Here is a 15042-nt window from a genome sequence, read left to right on the forward strand (position 1 = left end):
TCCCATACAATTTTTAAATTTTAAATTATACCCATTGTCATGAAATCAAAATCTATTGAAAGTTTCCCTTTAAAAATTTCCTTAATAACCTTTAGGACTTTTCCCCAGAATTCCTTTACCTCTGGGAATTCCCTGTACATATGGGAAAACCATCCCTTGACTTATTCACAGTGCCAACAGCTAGAATTCAATCCTGCTACCATATTAGCAAGCTGGGCTGGAATTCTGTACCATTTTAGAAAGAATTTTAATTTCAGCGCTCTAAATTTGCTTACTTTAATCTCATCTGTTCCTTTCATTATCCTTTCAACTGTTGCTTCGCTAACTTGTTCTTCCTTACTCCACATCTTTTGAATAAGTTGGGTTGTCTGTTCATTTGTTTGTATAGTTCCTCTATTGGCTCTTCTAAACTCCTATTTCCTGTCTCTTGGACTTTGGAAATTTTGTTGTATAGTCCTCCAATTTTCATCCAATATTGGTTACCTATATTCTCTGTTACTTCCTGCAATGACTTTAAGGACTCACCTCTATGTTGTTGTTGTTGTTTAGTCGTTTAGTCGTGTCCGACTCTTCGTGACCCCATGGACCAGAGCACGCCAGGCACCTCTGTCTTCCACTACCTCCCGCAGTTTAGTCAAACTCATGCTGGTAACCTCGAAAACACTATCCAACCATCTCGTCCTCTGTCGCCCCCTTCTCTTTGTGCCCTCCATCTTTCCCAGCATCAGTGTCTTCTCCAGGGAGTCTTCTCTTCTCATGAGGTGGCCAAAGTACTGGAGCCTCAGCTTCACGATCTGTCCTTCCAGTGAGCACTCAGGTCTGATTTCCTTAAGAATGGATGCGTTTGATCTTCTTGCAGTCCATGGGACTCTCAAGAGTCTTCTCCAGCACCATAATTCAAAAGCATCAATTCTTTGGCGATCAGCCTTCTTTATGGTCCAGCTCTCACCTCACCTCTATACATACATTCAACTATATGATATCCCAGATTTCCTTCAAAGTCTGGTATACCTGCTGTTGCAGCTTCTCTCTAGAAAATCTAATTATTACATTCCTGGGGGATTTTCTCCCCTTGGGCCCTCGGCAGCTATGGGCTCGTTCCACATCTTCTGCCTTCAAACTAACTCCTTGAGTACTACTACTAATTTATTATTTATACCCCGCCCATCTGGCGGGGTTTCCCCAGCCACTCTGGGCGGCTTCCAAGAAAACACTAAAATACAATAACCTATTAAACATCAAAAGCTTCCCTAAACAGGGCTGCCTTCAGATGTCTTCTAAAAGTTTGGTAGTTATTTTTCTCTTTGACATCTGATGGGAGGGCGTTCCACAGGGTGGGTGCCACTACCGAGAAGGCCCTCTGCCTGGTTCACTGTTACTTGGCTTCTCATACTGAGGGAACCACCAGAAGGCCCTCAGTGCTGGACCTCAGTGTCCGGGCAGAACGATGGAGGTGGAGCATAGCCAGGTTCTCAAAGTTTCTTCCAACTCTTTAGCCTGTATTTCTTCCGGAATTCCACCCAGAATCGTTACTTTTTTTTTCATTTTCCTGGGCTAGCTCTTTAGCTTGAATTGCTAATTGCTTCACTCCCTTAATTTGGACTCCTTCAAGCATTACAATATATAAATCCTAGTTAAAATATTTTTTAAAACTTCCACCACATTCACCATACGTCTCTTAGTTATCTTGCTCGCCTTTACATCTGTTCTTCAATCATTTCCCTTCCTTAGGTTCTTTCAGAATCTGTCAAATCTTTATGTTCTCTATATTCTTAACAAGCTTAATCTAAGCACAGCCAAACTTTCGTATTTGAGCTCTGCTTGTATAAATATTCATGTAAGCATTCCCATTGTTTCTGTATTATAGTTTTGGATTTATTCCTTATTAAATCCATCAATTTTGCTAACTCCAGGTACTCACATAGTTTACTTAACCAGTCCCCTTTTGTTGGGATATAATTTCCTTTCCAATGACTGGCTACCAACATTTTTGCTGCTGTTGTTGCATACAGAAAGATGTTAATTTTGTCTTTGGGGATATGCTTACTGAAGATTCCTAGTAAATATGTTTCTGCCCTCCTGATATATGATACTTTATCAATTTTTTAATCTCTTCATGGATCATCTCCCAAAATTTTCTGATCTCTGGACATGTCCACCACATATGCTATAGAGTGCCTTTCATTCTATTACATCTCCAGCATTTATTACTATTTGATCTATTTGTTTTTGCCAGTCTGTCTGGTGCCATATACCATCTGTGGTGCATCTTCATATAATTCTCTCTTAATGAATACTAAGCTGTAAAATTTATATTTTCCCCCCAAAACTTTTTCCAATCTTCAGAATCAATTGTATATCCTAAATCCCGTTCCCACTTTAGAATATTCTCTCCTTTGACTTCTTGATCTGGGAGGACTTTATCTAATAATCTATATATTTTAGAGAGTGTTTTTTGATTATTTTGTAAAACCTCTCTTTCTAATTTTGATATTTTATTTCCCAAATCCCCTACTTTTTGTTGGGTGTAGTGAAGGGTTAACCTTCTATGCCTCGAGCCTGAGAGGAGGCGATTACAAGGGAAGTAAGTCAGAACGTGAGGAAAGCAGCTTGGAATGCTGTGTACTGAGTGGAAATCGAAAGCGTTCAGTTAAGACGCTGCAAGGAGAGAGAGAAGATGCAGCTTAACACGGATGGATGTTGGAGATTGTAAATACGCTATTTTATTCCAATAAAGAGATATTAGGACAGAAGAAACGTTTGGGACTGATTTACTGCTCTTTCGACACACGACCGCTGTGCAACTTTGCTAATTGCTTTACGACCTGCAGAGGCTCGCAGGGGAAGTGTGGCTGGGCGCCAAACAATAAAGCAATAATACTATTCAACAGTTTTTATATCTTTCTTGTATGCAGCCTTAAGTTGGAAATATTCTAACCAATTTATTCCCGGTATTTTGAGTTCTTCGTATTCTTTTAATTTGATACAGTGGTACTTTGGGTTACATACGCTTCAGGTTACATACGCTTTAGGTTACAGACTCCGCTAACCCAGAAATAGTGCTTCAGGTTAAGAACTTTGCTTCAGGATGAGAACAGAAATCGTGCTCCGGCGGTGTGGCAGCAGCAGGAGGCCCCATTAGCTAAAGTGGTGCTTCAGGTTAAGAACAGTTTCAGGTTAAGTACGGACCTCCGGAATGAATTAAGTACTTAACCTGATGTACCACTGTATTTTCATTCATTGCTTCTGCTAAATCTCTATAAGTTGGCCAGGCAATTATTTTTTTTTCATGTTGAGGTTGCCTCTATTAGAGAGGTCCACCTTGGAGTTCTTTCTATAATTCTCTCTTTTGTTCTCTCCCATACCTCAAATAGGGCCTTTTTCACAAGGCGGTTCATAAATCCTTTATGCAATTGTATTTTCCCATAGAATAAATATCCATGCCAACCCTGCATTTTTTCCCAGCCTTCTAGTTCGTAAAGTTCATTATCTTTTAGTAACATCCACTCTTTCATCCAACTCCAGCACGCTGCTTCAAAATATCTTCTTAAATCTGGGACTGCAAATGCCCCCGTTTCTTTTGGCCCCATCATTATTTGATTTTATTCTGGCTTTCTTCCCTTGCCATATAAAATTGGCAAGGTCTCTTTGCCAGCTTTTAAAATATTTTGTCCCAATTATTAATGGGATAATTTAAAATAAAAAGAGGACTATCTTTCTGTGTGAACGTAAACAATGATCCTTGGAGACTCTGGCAGAAGTTGAACAAACAAGAAAGATTATTTTACAGAAGAAAGTTGAAAAAAGCAAAGGATGTGTCAGGAGATAGATAATGTTCTTTCAGGAAACAGTAAACCTATTAATAAATTGTACTAAATTTAGTGTATGTTACAGGCTTCTAAACAAAGTAGTAAATGCACAGCTTTTTTAAAACTTCTGTTGCTTTTTTAAAGTTATTCCTCTTCGATGTTACAGGTGTCTAGAGAGGGTGGCCAATGCTGAGCTTATTTCCAGTTATTTCACTTCAGCTCCTTAACTTAGTTGTTGCAACTTAATATTTTGATTCTTAAGCAAGGTGGTACTTTCTGTCAGTTTCCACGCTCCTGAGGTACTTCTGACAGTATAGAAGACCCAGGGGGTCACCACACCCTTCATAACTGGTTTGGGATTCTTCTCTTTCTAGAAGATCTTTCCCTTCCTGACTGAAATGAGACCAAAGTAGACAGTATCCTCACAGCTTCTACTTCTACTACCGAAGCTGATGGAAGGCACTCTGGGCCGCCTGAGCCTCGAGAGACAGCAAAGGCTCCAGGAGTACCCCCAAGCTGTGAACCTGCTCCTTCGGAGGACATGTGACCCCGTGAAGAGCAGGTGGCTGAGGGAACCACCCACTAATAGTGCCTCGGTCTTATCTGGATTGAGCTTAAGTTTGTTGGCTCTCATTCAGTCTATTACCGAGGCAAGACACTGGTCCAGCACTTCCACTGTCTCACCTGCAGATGTAAAGGAGAAACAGAGCTGAGTGTCATCAGCATACTGCTGACAACATACTCCAAACCTCCAGATAACCCCACCCAGCAGTTTCATGTAGATGTTTAACAACCTGGGGGATAGGCTTGAGCCCTGCGGAACCCCACATTGAAGGTTCCATGGGGCTGAAAATCACTCCCCATGTACCACCCTCTGGGAACGACCATCCAACTAGGACTGGAACCATCAAAAAGTCATGCCAAACTCTCCTAGTTCGGAGTGTCGCTCCAGAAGGATACCATGGTCGATGGTATCATAATGTCAGATATACAAAGAAGTAACAGAAAAGAAAAAAGAAAGAAAAAGAGAATCAACCTTTCAAAACATTTTTCCATAACCAACCGGACTTCCCGTCTCCCTCACCGTGCGTTCTTTACAATAAAAATATCAGCAAATTATAACCTTGTTTCGTGCGTTCTTTTGTTCTTTCAAATAATTATATTTTAAGTTTAAAATACTTATTATCAATTTACTCAAATGCAATATTATTTTAAACATTCATCCTTTCATTAATATAACTTAATTTCCGATACCCTCAAATCTTATTGCTGGAGCTAAATTTTCCAAATCATGCGAATTCTTAACATTCATATAACTTTTAAAATTTTTGTAAATAGTCCTTAATTTTTTTCCAATCCTCCTCCGTTGTTTCTTCTCAGCAGATGTGCCGACTTGAATAAAATAATAGGAGGGCCCAGGCAATCACTGTCCAGCAGAATTGATCATATGATGCCATGCACACACACTATTTGAATGGCAGTGCCGGTTTGGGGGTGCCAGGACCCCACAAATATTTTATTGGCAAAGCCGATCAGCCCCTAGGAGTTGGCTCTTGTGCGTCAGAACCGCAAAGGGCTGGGCTGCAGATTCTTCCACCCGGATCTCTGCAACTGCTGAGAAGAGTTGAGTGCTGACCATTCCTGGCTCCCTGGAGCAGTCCTTGTTTCTGCTAATAAAGAGTTAGCTTTGCATGCTCTCTGTGATTTTTGCTGGATGGCTCTCTCTTAGTTCCTAGGATTCCATGAATCCAACCTCCCTGGAGGAAGGGGGTGCGGTGGGACTAGGACCCCCACCCCCCGCTTTACTTCAATCAGATACCTGAGCAGGAGGAAGACGCCAAGGCAGCTCTGGAGCCCCTCCAGGAAATTCTCTGCCAGCGCCCCCAACCGTCCCCTGGCAATGCTTGGCTGGACTTCCCTCCCCCACCCTCTTCCTCCCAGGCTAATGGATGAGATGATGCCACACACCCCTCACCATTTTAATGTCAATCAACTTTTTTTGGAAGGGGGACAATGGAACCGTGGCCCCTGGGAGTTGGCTCCTGTGCCTCTTTCTACCCGCTCCCTGGGGAGTCAACCCTGAGGGCCCTCTTTGCCGATGGGGACCCTCATCTGAAGGACAAGGGAGGTTGGGATTCGAATCCCCACGACGGGGTGAGCTACCGTTGTCCCAGCTTCTGCCAACCTAAGAGTTCAAAAACATACCAGTGCAAGTAGTTGTGGCATTTCTGTGCATTCTGGTTTGCACCAATGTACTGTACCCCGTTGTGGTTTAGTCCTGTGGGCCACGTGACCCGGAAAAGCTGTCTGGGGACAAACGCCAGCCCCCTCGGCCTGACAGCGGAGACGAGCACCCCAACCCCACAGTCGCCTTTGACTGGATGTAACCGTCCAGGGGTCCTTTACCTTTTGAATATCCCAGTGTTATTGTGCGTGGGGGGAGGGTAATCTCCTGGGGGGGGAGGGGCTTCATCCTGCCAGGCAAGCCCTGCAGGTGTTCGGTTCCCGCTTTGCAGCTGGATTGCATAGATCCGGGGCCCAGTAAGGGCCCTTTTTGGGGCACCCTCCCTTCCCCATCACTGCATCTTCATCTCTTTGTCCTCTCTGCCCATCCGCCTCCCTTGCTCGCTCCTCCGGGAGTCTATTTCTGCAAGTCAGGCGGGGGTACCACCCCCCTATGATGGGGGGGGCAGTTCTTCCCTGTTCAGTTCTTCCTGTACTGGATCATCAGGGATCCTGCACCTCAGCCCACAAGGCCCCTTTTCTGCAAGGTGGTTCTTTGGCCACTTCTTCCCTGACTCTGGTTTGCAGAAAGCTGCGAAATCTGCACATGCCCAGAGTATGGAGGATTTTCAAAACTGTGGTTATGTTTGGTGTGGGGGAAGAAAGGGGGGGGGGAAGCTGTTTGCGGACAAAGGTCCAAGGGTCCTTCACCTTCGCTTTCCTTTGGTGGGCATCGCATTGCAGTTTCCCCAAAGGGGCCCCTGGGGGTGCAGGGCAGGGGAGCATCTCTTGGCCCCCCAGGAAAAGAGAAACGCGTGGGGGGGGGGAGACTTCCAAGGAAACCCTGCAGTTCCCCAACTTCGCAGCCGGATCCCTCGTACCCTGCCTGTGGGTCCCAGGGAAGGCGCTTCCAGGAAAGGCGCTTTAACATTCAATTATTGAGTCATTTCAAAGTAGGGATCCAGATGCACACGGCAGAATGGTAACGGGGAACCCCCACCTCCCTTGTAGTCAGTGTGCATAAGATGGGGGGCGGGCCTTGATGCAGAGTCCTTGGCCCAGATGGAGAAGGGAGGGCAGCCCCTAGAGCGCAGAAGCAGGCAGGGAGAGGGAGGGAGGGAGGGGCGGTCTGGGTGCCCTCGGCTTTGTTGTTGTTGTTTAGTCGTTTAGTCATGTCTGACTCTTTGTGACCCCATGGACCAGAGCACGCCAGGCACTCCTGTCTTCCACTGCCTCCCGCAGTTTGGTCAGACTCATGCTGGTAGCTTTGAGAACACTGTCCAACCATCTCGTCCTCTGTCGTCCCCTTCTCCTTGTGCCCTGCATCTTTCCCAACATCAGGGTCTTTTCCAGGGAGTCTTCTCTTCTCATGAGGTGAGCCTCAGCTTCAGGATCTGTCCTTCAAGTGAGCACTCAGGGCTGATTTCCTTCAGAATGGAGAGGTTTGATCTTCTTGCAGACCATGGGACTCTCAAGAGTCTCCTCCAGCACCATAATTCAAAAGCATCAATTCTTCGGCGATCAGCCTTCTTTATGGTCCAGCTCTCACTTCCATACATCACAAGCCCTCGGCTTGCCAAGGGTTAAAAGGAGCTGAGCTGGATTCCTAGAGAGGACAGGAAGGGGAGGGCGGGGGAGGGCAAGGTCCTCCAGAGCAGAAGCCCCTCCCTGCCCAGTCCCTTCCTGCAAGCAAAGAGGAGGCTGCTTTGTTCTCTCTGCTTTGCAAGAACTTCCTCGGTGCCCCTCCTGGAATCCGGTGAGTCTCTTCTCTCTTCCCCCTTGGGGTGCAGCGGGGAGAAGGGGGTCCCAGGGCTGCAAGGGAGGAGGCAAGCCCCCCCGTCCAGCTCATGCATGGGGGGGGGGAGACCCCCAAAGTCAGGGAGCAGAGGGTCCTGCCCCCAGTTCCTCTCTGCCAGGCCAGGGAGGGGCTGAGTGTCCAGCAGGTCTGCGACTCTGTTCTTCCTTTGGATCAAGATGCTGCCTTCCTTGTTGGGGAGGGGTCCTTTTTGGGGCAACAAAAGGGGGGCATGCAAATAAGCCCCCTTCAGACTGAGGGGAAAGTCGCATTTCATAACACAGAGAAGCATCCATGGAATCCGAGGTAGGAGACGCCCTGTGGAGTGGGGAGATACAGCCCCCCCCCCAAGTGTGGAGACTGGAGGGGAGACCCTCTCCCACCAGCTACCCAAATACAATTCCCAGAGTTCCCTGGCAAGAAGGGGGGGATTGGTGACCACTCTGGGAATTGCAGTCTTTGCGCAGCAGAGCTGAAGCTGTCTCCTTGCAACTCTCAGGGTCCTGAACCAATTCTGGCTCCCAGGATTCTTGGGAGGAGTCCCCAGGGCTGGGTGAGATCTGGTTTCCAACCTTGTTAAACATCTGCCCCCTCCCAGCTGAGCCAGTGCACAGACTGGCATGTGCCACTCTTGGGAGCAGGAGCTGCATCCAGCCTTGCTCAGCTCAATATTTTTAGGAAGACCAAGCCCCTCCTGCCCTGGCAAGGCACTGGGGTGAAGCTGCCACCGCCATCAACATCCTGTATGAATAATAATAATTATAATAATAATAATCTGCCACCTAGTTGACTGGGTTTCCCCAGACACTCAGGGCTGCTTCCAGCACATATAAAAACATAATAAAACATCCCGATACAGGGCTGCCTTCAGATGTCCCCTAAAGGTTGTGTGGTTCTTTCATTTCCTTGACATCTGATGGGAGTGTGTTCCACAGGGAGGGGGCCACTACCAAGAAGGCCCTCAGCCTGCTTCCCTGTAACTTCTCTTCTTGCAGTGAGGGAACCACCAGAAGGCGCTTGGTGCTGGACCTCAGTGTTCAGGCTGAACGATGGGGGTGGAGATGCTCCTTCGGGTATCCTAGGCCAAGGCCGATGAGGGTTTTAAATGTCAGCATCAACACTTTGAATTCTGCTTGGAAACATACTGGGAACCAATGTAGTTCCTTTAGGAGCGGTCTTACATGGTTCCAGCAGCCACTCCCAGTCACCAGTCTAGCCTCCGCATTCTGCAGAACACTAAGTGAATGACACAGAAGTTGCTGCAGACTAAAGTTAGAAAAGCTTTAATTGCTACAAATGGTATAAGGAAACATGATATGGAATTAAGGGAAATGATGGTGTTGACCTGGAGTGGTTACAAAATTTCTGGTCTCTCCCCGAGTGCCATGGGCCCTGCTCCAAAGAGAGCTTCTCTAAAGAAAGCACACCCAAAAATCACTCCATTTTGCGTGAATAAGGAAAATGAGGAGGTGGCTAAGAAACAGCAGGAGCCAGATCCTATTCCCAGCCTTCTAGGGTCTCTCAGCAGCTCTAATGCGGAGCAGAAAGAGGTTTGGGGCCCAGCCAGCTCAACTGCTAAGGCATCTCTTGCACTGAGATGTGGGGGCACCTACATGTAATAGCTACTCGGCTGTATTCTGCCCATGCTCTGGGGCTGCAGTTTTCAGGCTTGGGGACAGGATGGTGCCTGGTTTTTGCACCAAGTTCTATCCATAAGCCCCACTGAGTTCAATGGGGTCCACTCTCAGGTCACTAGTGTGCAGACCATGCCATCCTTATGAAGTTTGGTGAGGTGCCAACAGATTAAATGGGAATCACTGGAGATGTTGCAAATGGGGTTTCTGTTGGGAAGGGGCTGCCCCATTTGTGCTTCTCCAGGAGCAGAGGAATATCTAGGGCAGGAGAATTCCTGCAGGGCCTCTGAGGCTCCCTTTGTTTCTTCCTCTCTCCCAGGACCCTGCAGTTTGTGGTGGCTTGTCGACTCCTCAGGAAGAATGAAAGAGACTGAATCTGTAAACCTAGCAAGGATGGAAGGGGGAAGATGGACAGTTGACCTGGTCAGGTTGTCTCCTGCATCCCTCCTCACAGCCTCTGAGCGTTCCCTCCCAGGGACCTCCGAGGGATCTGGTGAGTCCCAGGGGAGGGGAGATGGGGACATGGATGGATGGGGCTGGAGAGGTACTGGAGCTTGCTCATTTTGGGGGTGGGATGAGGCAGGCAGGTGGATGGAGTTTGAGAAGGTGAGCACCTTTTTGGGCTCCTCCATCTGCCTTCCAGCGCCTTTGACATCTGCAGGCAATTTGAGCCAGGAATACGTCACAGCTCCCTGGCCACCGCGATGTATTGGCGCCAGTACTGGGCTCTGAATGCCCTACCAATGTCGGAGAACTCACTGATCCATTGCGCAGCACTAGAAGCCATGATTCTTTAAATTACCTGATCCTAATTTCAGGACTGATTGCCGATGGGGCCTCTGTGTTTTGCCTTTTTCTTTTCTTTTAGGAATAACTTTTCCTTTTCTTTTAAAAACAAGGATCATATAAGACTAATATATGATACAAATATGTAGACTAAATAAATTTGCTGGAATAACATGTCGTTCCCCGTTGGTGATCAGTATATGAGTTCTGGGTTCATGAATTGGTATAAATTGAAACAAAAAAGGGTAAACAGCGGAGAACAGAGAACATTCAACATCGCATAGCCGAATTCCTAGTCAGAAGCTCTTGTGACTGTCGTGCTTAGATTAAGTGTGAGTAATAGTCATTTTCCATCTTCTGTTACCAATTAAACTATACGGAGTTGGTCTCCTCATGAAAATGAGAAGAGATTCAAAGTGAAGAAAGATATTTAGAAAAAAGTTTAAATTTAGACCAAATTTAGATTGAGGCAACAGCTGATGGGGAGTGTGCAGGTGAAGATGTTCCTGCTTGTTTCAGAGGAGGCACGGACGTTGCTGGATCCTGACAAGAGAGCTTTTCGTAAGGTAGTCAAGAAGGAGAATTGTGGGATCATGGACCCTCTCGTTAAAATTCCCTGTTAGATCATAACATCAATTTTGAAATTCCATGCATAGCTCTATTTCAGGGGTGGCCAACTTCCAAGAGACTGCGATCTACTCATAGAATTAAAAACTTGGAGTGATCTACCCCTATTTTGAGGGGTTCAGGTCAAAGTTGTTGAGCTTTTATTAGCAACTCACCAAAGGAGCGCTGGGGGGAAAACAGCCTCCAACCTCGGTTTGTAAGCTCTGTCTTCCATTCTCCAACAATGGAGGGAGGATCCGGGAGGGGGTCAGCGATTGACTGCGATTGACCAAAACCTCGCAGGGATCTACCAGTACCACTGGGCCGGTAAGATACAATCTAAGTCAAATCCCTTGTGAATACACAGTGGAAGTGAGGAACAGGTTTAAGGATTTAGATTTGGTGGACAGAGTGCCTGAAGAACTATGAATGGAGGCTTGTAACATTATACAGGAGGCAGCAACGAAAACCATCCCAATGAAAAGGAAATGCAAGAAAGCAAAGTGGCTGTCCAACGAGGCCTTACAAATAGCGGGGGAGAGAAGGCAAGCAAAATGCGAGGGAGATAGTGAAAGATACAGGAAATTGAATGCAGATTTCCAAAAAATAGCAAGGAGAGACAAGAAAGCCTTCTTAAACGAGCAATGCAAACAAATAGAGGAAAACAACAGAATGGGAAGAACCAGAGATCTGTTCAAGAAAATTGGAGATATGAAAGGAACATTTCGTACAAAGATTACCATAATAAAGGACAAAAGTGGTAAGGACCTAACAGAAGCAGAAGACATCAAGAAGAGGTGGCAAGAATACACAGAGGAATTATACCAGAATGACGTGGATGTCTTGTACACCCCAGGTAGTGTGGTTGCTGACCTTGAGCCAGACATCCTGGAGAGTGAAGTCAAATGGGCCTTAGAAAGCACTGCAAATAACAAGGCCAGTGGAAGTGATGCTATTCCAGCTGAACTATTTAAAATTTTAAAAGATGATGCTGTTAAGGTGCTACACTCAATATGCCAGCAAGTTTGGAAAACTCAGCAGTGGCCAGAGGATTGGAGAAGATCAGTCTACATCCCAATCCCAAAGAAGGGCAGTGCCAAAGAATGCTCCAACTTCCGCACAATTTCACTCATTTCACACGCTAGCAAGGTTATGCTTAAAATTCTACAAGGAAGGCTCAAGCAGTATGTGGACCGAGAACTCCCAGAAGTGCAAGCTGGATTTAGAAGAGGCAGAGGAACCAGAGACCAAATTGCAAACATGCGCTGGATTATGGAGAAAGCTACAGAGTTCCAGAAAGACATCTACTTCTGCTTCATTGACTATGCAAAAGCCTTTGACTGTGTCAACCACAGTAAACTATGGCAAGCTCTTAAAGAAATGAGAGTGTCTGATCACCTCATCTGTCTCCTGAGAAATCTCTATGTGGGACAAGAAGCTACAGTTAGAACTGGATATGGAACAACTGATTGGTTCAAAATTGGGAAAGGAGTACGACAAGGCTGTATATTGTCTCCCTGATTATTTAACTTATATGCAGAATTCATCATGCGAAAGGCTGGGCTGGATGAATCCGAAGCCGGAATTAACATTGCCGGAAGAAATATCAACAACCTCAGATATGCAGATGACACAACCTTGATGGCAGAAAGTGAGGAGGAATTAAAGAACCTTTTATTGAGGGTGAAAGAGGAGAGCGCAAAATATGGTCTGAAGCTCAACATCAAAAAAACGAAGATCATGGCCACTGGTCCCATCACCTCCTGGCAAATAGAAGGAGAAGAAATGGAGGCAGTGAGAGATTTTACTTTCTTGGGCTCCATGATCACTGCAGATGGTGACAGCAGCCACGAAATTAAGAGACGCCTGCTTCTTGGGAGGAAAGCAATGACAAACCTAGACAGCATCTTAAAAAGTAGATACATTACCTTGCCAACAAAGGTCTGTATAGTAAAAGCTATGGTTTTTCCAGTAGTGATGTATGGAAGTGAGAGCTGGACCATCAAGAAGGCTGATCGCCGAAGAATTGATGCTTTTGAATTATGGTGCTGGAGGTGACTCTTGAGAGTCCCATGGACTGCAAGAAGATCAAACCTATCCATTCTTAAGGAAATCAGCCCTGAGTGCTCACTGGAAGGACAGACCGTGAAGCTGAGGCTCCAATACTTTGGCCACCTCATGAGAAGAGAAGACTCCCTGGAAAAGACCCTGATATTGGGAAAGATGGAGGGCACAAGGAGAAGGGGACGACAGAGGACGAGATGGTTGGATAGTGTCTTCGAAGCTACAAACATGAGTCTGACCAAACTGCGGGAGGCAGTGGAAGACAGAAGTGCCTGGCATGCTCTGGTCCATGGGGTCACGAAGAGTTGGACACGACTAAACGACTAAACAACAACAACAACAATAGTCATTTTCCATCTTATGTTACCAATTAAACTATCCTTATTTTTTGCTCTATTGGACACACTTTTTCCCCTAAGGAAATGAAGAGGAAATGTTTGTGCGTCCTATGGAGTGAATGCAGGCTTTCGCTGAAGCCTGGAGGGCGATAGGGGTCGGTGCGCAGCGGGGGTTGGCGCTGCACACCCCAGGCTTCAGGCTGCTATCTGCAAGCCTTCGGAGCCCGGCGGGAACTCCCACCGCGCTCAAAAGGCTTGTGGATAGCTGCCTGTTCTGGGGTCAGGGGAAGCTCGGCCTTCCCCTGCCCCGGCCCCGCAGTTAAAAACGAAGCCAAGAGAGCTAGCGGGATCCATCCCGCTCGCTGTCTTGGCTTCTGCCAAAGCCGCCCGCAGCCTCTCCCCGCTGGTGAGTTTGCGTGCGACTAAAGAGGAAGCCAAGACAGCCAGCGGGATGGATCCCGCTCGCTATCTTGGCTTCTTTGCTCTTTGGGGCTGGGAGGGGGAATAATTTTTTTCCCTTTATTTCCCCCCTAAAGACTAGGTGTGCCCTATGGTCCGGTGCACCCTATGGAGCTAAAAATACGGTATACAGAGTTGGTCTCCTCATGAAAATGAGAGGAGATTCAAAGTGAAGTAAGAGATTTAGAAAAAAGCTTTAAATTTAGACCAAATTTAGATTGAGGCAACAGCTGATGGGGAGTGTGCAGGTGAAGATGTTCCTGCTTGTTTCAGAGGAGGCAGGGACGTTGCTGGATCCTGACAAGAGAGCTTTTTGTAAGGAAGTCAAGAAGGAGAATTGAGGGATCATGGACCCTCTCATTAAAATTCCCTGTTAGGTCATAGCATCAATTTTGAAATTCCATGCCTACCTCTATTTCAGGGGTGGCCAGCTTCCAAGAGACTGCGATCTACTCACAGAATTAAAAACTGGGAGTGATATACCCCTGTTTTGTAGGGGTTCAGGTCAAAGTTGTTGAGCTTTTATTAGCAACTCACCAAAGGAGCGCTGGGGGGAAAACAGCCTCCAGCCTTGGTTTGTAAGCTCTGTCTTCCATTCTCCAACAATGGAGGGAGGATCCGGGAGGGGGCCAGCGATTGACTGTGATTGACCAAAACCTCGCAGGGATCTACCAGTAGATCGTGATCGACCTGTTGGACATCCCTGCTCTATTTGATGAACCTCCACTATTTGGAAGGAGACCAACAGCATCTGGGAGTCTAACATCCACACCGTGAGCCCTGAATGGAGGGATATCTTTTTTTAAATAATAAATTTTATTAAGATTTTAAAGGTTATATAAAAAAAACAAAAACAAAAAACACCCCAAATTAAACAAAGAAAAGAAAACAAAACAATGCCTAAAAGCAAGTCCCATAAAAAAAGAAATAAGAAAAGAAAACAAACAAAAGAGAAAAAAGATACATACAATTAAAAAAGAACAAGTCAAACCTTTACATAACTTTCTTTCCTTAGCTTATTTCCTTGACCTCCTCACACCTCCCTTTTTTGTATTCTAGTTCAATTAGATATTTCAGCAAATCCTTCATCTTTGTTTTTATCCTAATAATTTATCTTAATATACTGTAATTTTACATTCTCTTCTTTCACCAATTAACAATCCATTTTTACTTTATTTAATCTTATTTCTCATTAAAACTAATATATTTGAACTTAATCTCTTAAGACATTTCCCCTAGGGTCATAAAATTTCATTCCACGATTTTTCCATCCCTCATTAAATTTTTTAAAGTCTCCATATATACATTTTAAATTCCCAATCTTCTTC

General features: G+C 45.7%; 2 protein-coding genes across 2 annotated transcripts in view; both read left to right on the forward strand.

Moving 5' to 3' along the window:
• The window catches only part of LOC309527269 (uncharacterized protein), a 74383-nt gene that overhangs the window by 33680 nt on the left and 25661 nt on the right, over positions 1 to 15042 (forward strand). The window lies entirely within an intron of this gene.
• LOC309526243 (uncharacterized protein) overlaps positions 5823 to 15042 on the forward strand; it is a gene marked incomplete at its 5' end in the record, with an annotated part of 48654 nt that continues 39434 nt past the window's right edge. Inside the window, 2 exons of the mRNA XM_082212156.1 lie at positions 5823 to 5937; positions 9781 to 9954. Coding sequence (XP_082068282.1) covers positions 5823 to 5937; positions 9781 to 9954 — 289 coding nt within the window. The remainder of the gene's footprint in view (positions 5938 to 9780; positions 9955 to 15042) is intronic.

The sequence above is a fragment of the Podarcis vaucheri genome, assembly GCF_965113315.1.
Source record: "Podarcis vaucheri genome assembly, chromosome: 2".
Taxonomy (NCBI): Eukaryota; Metazoa; Chordata; class Lepidosauria; order Squamata; family Lacertidae; genus Podarcis; species Podarcis vaucheri.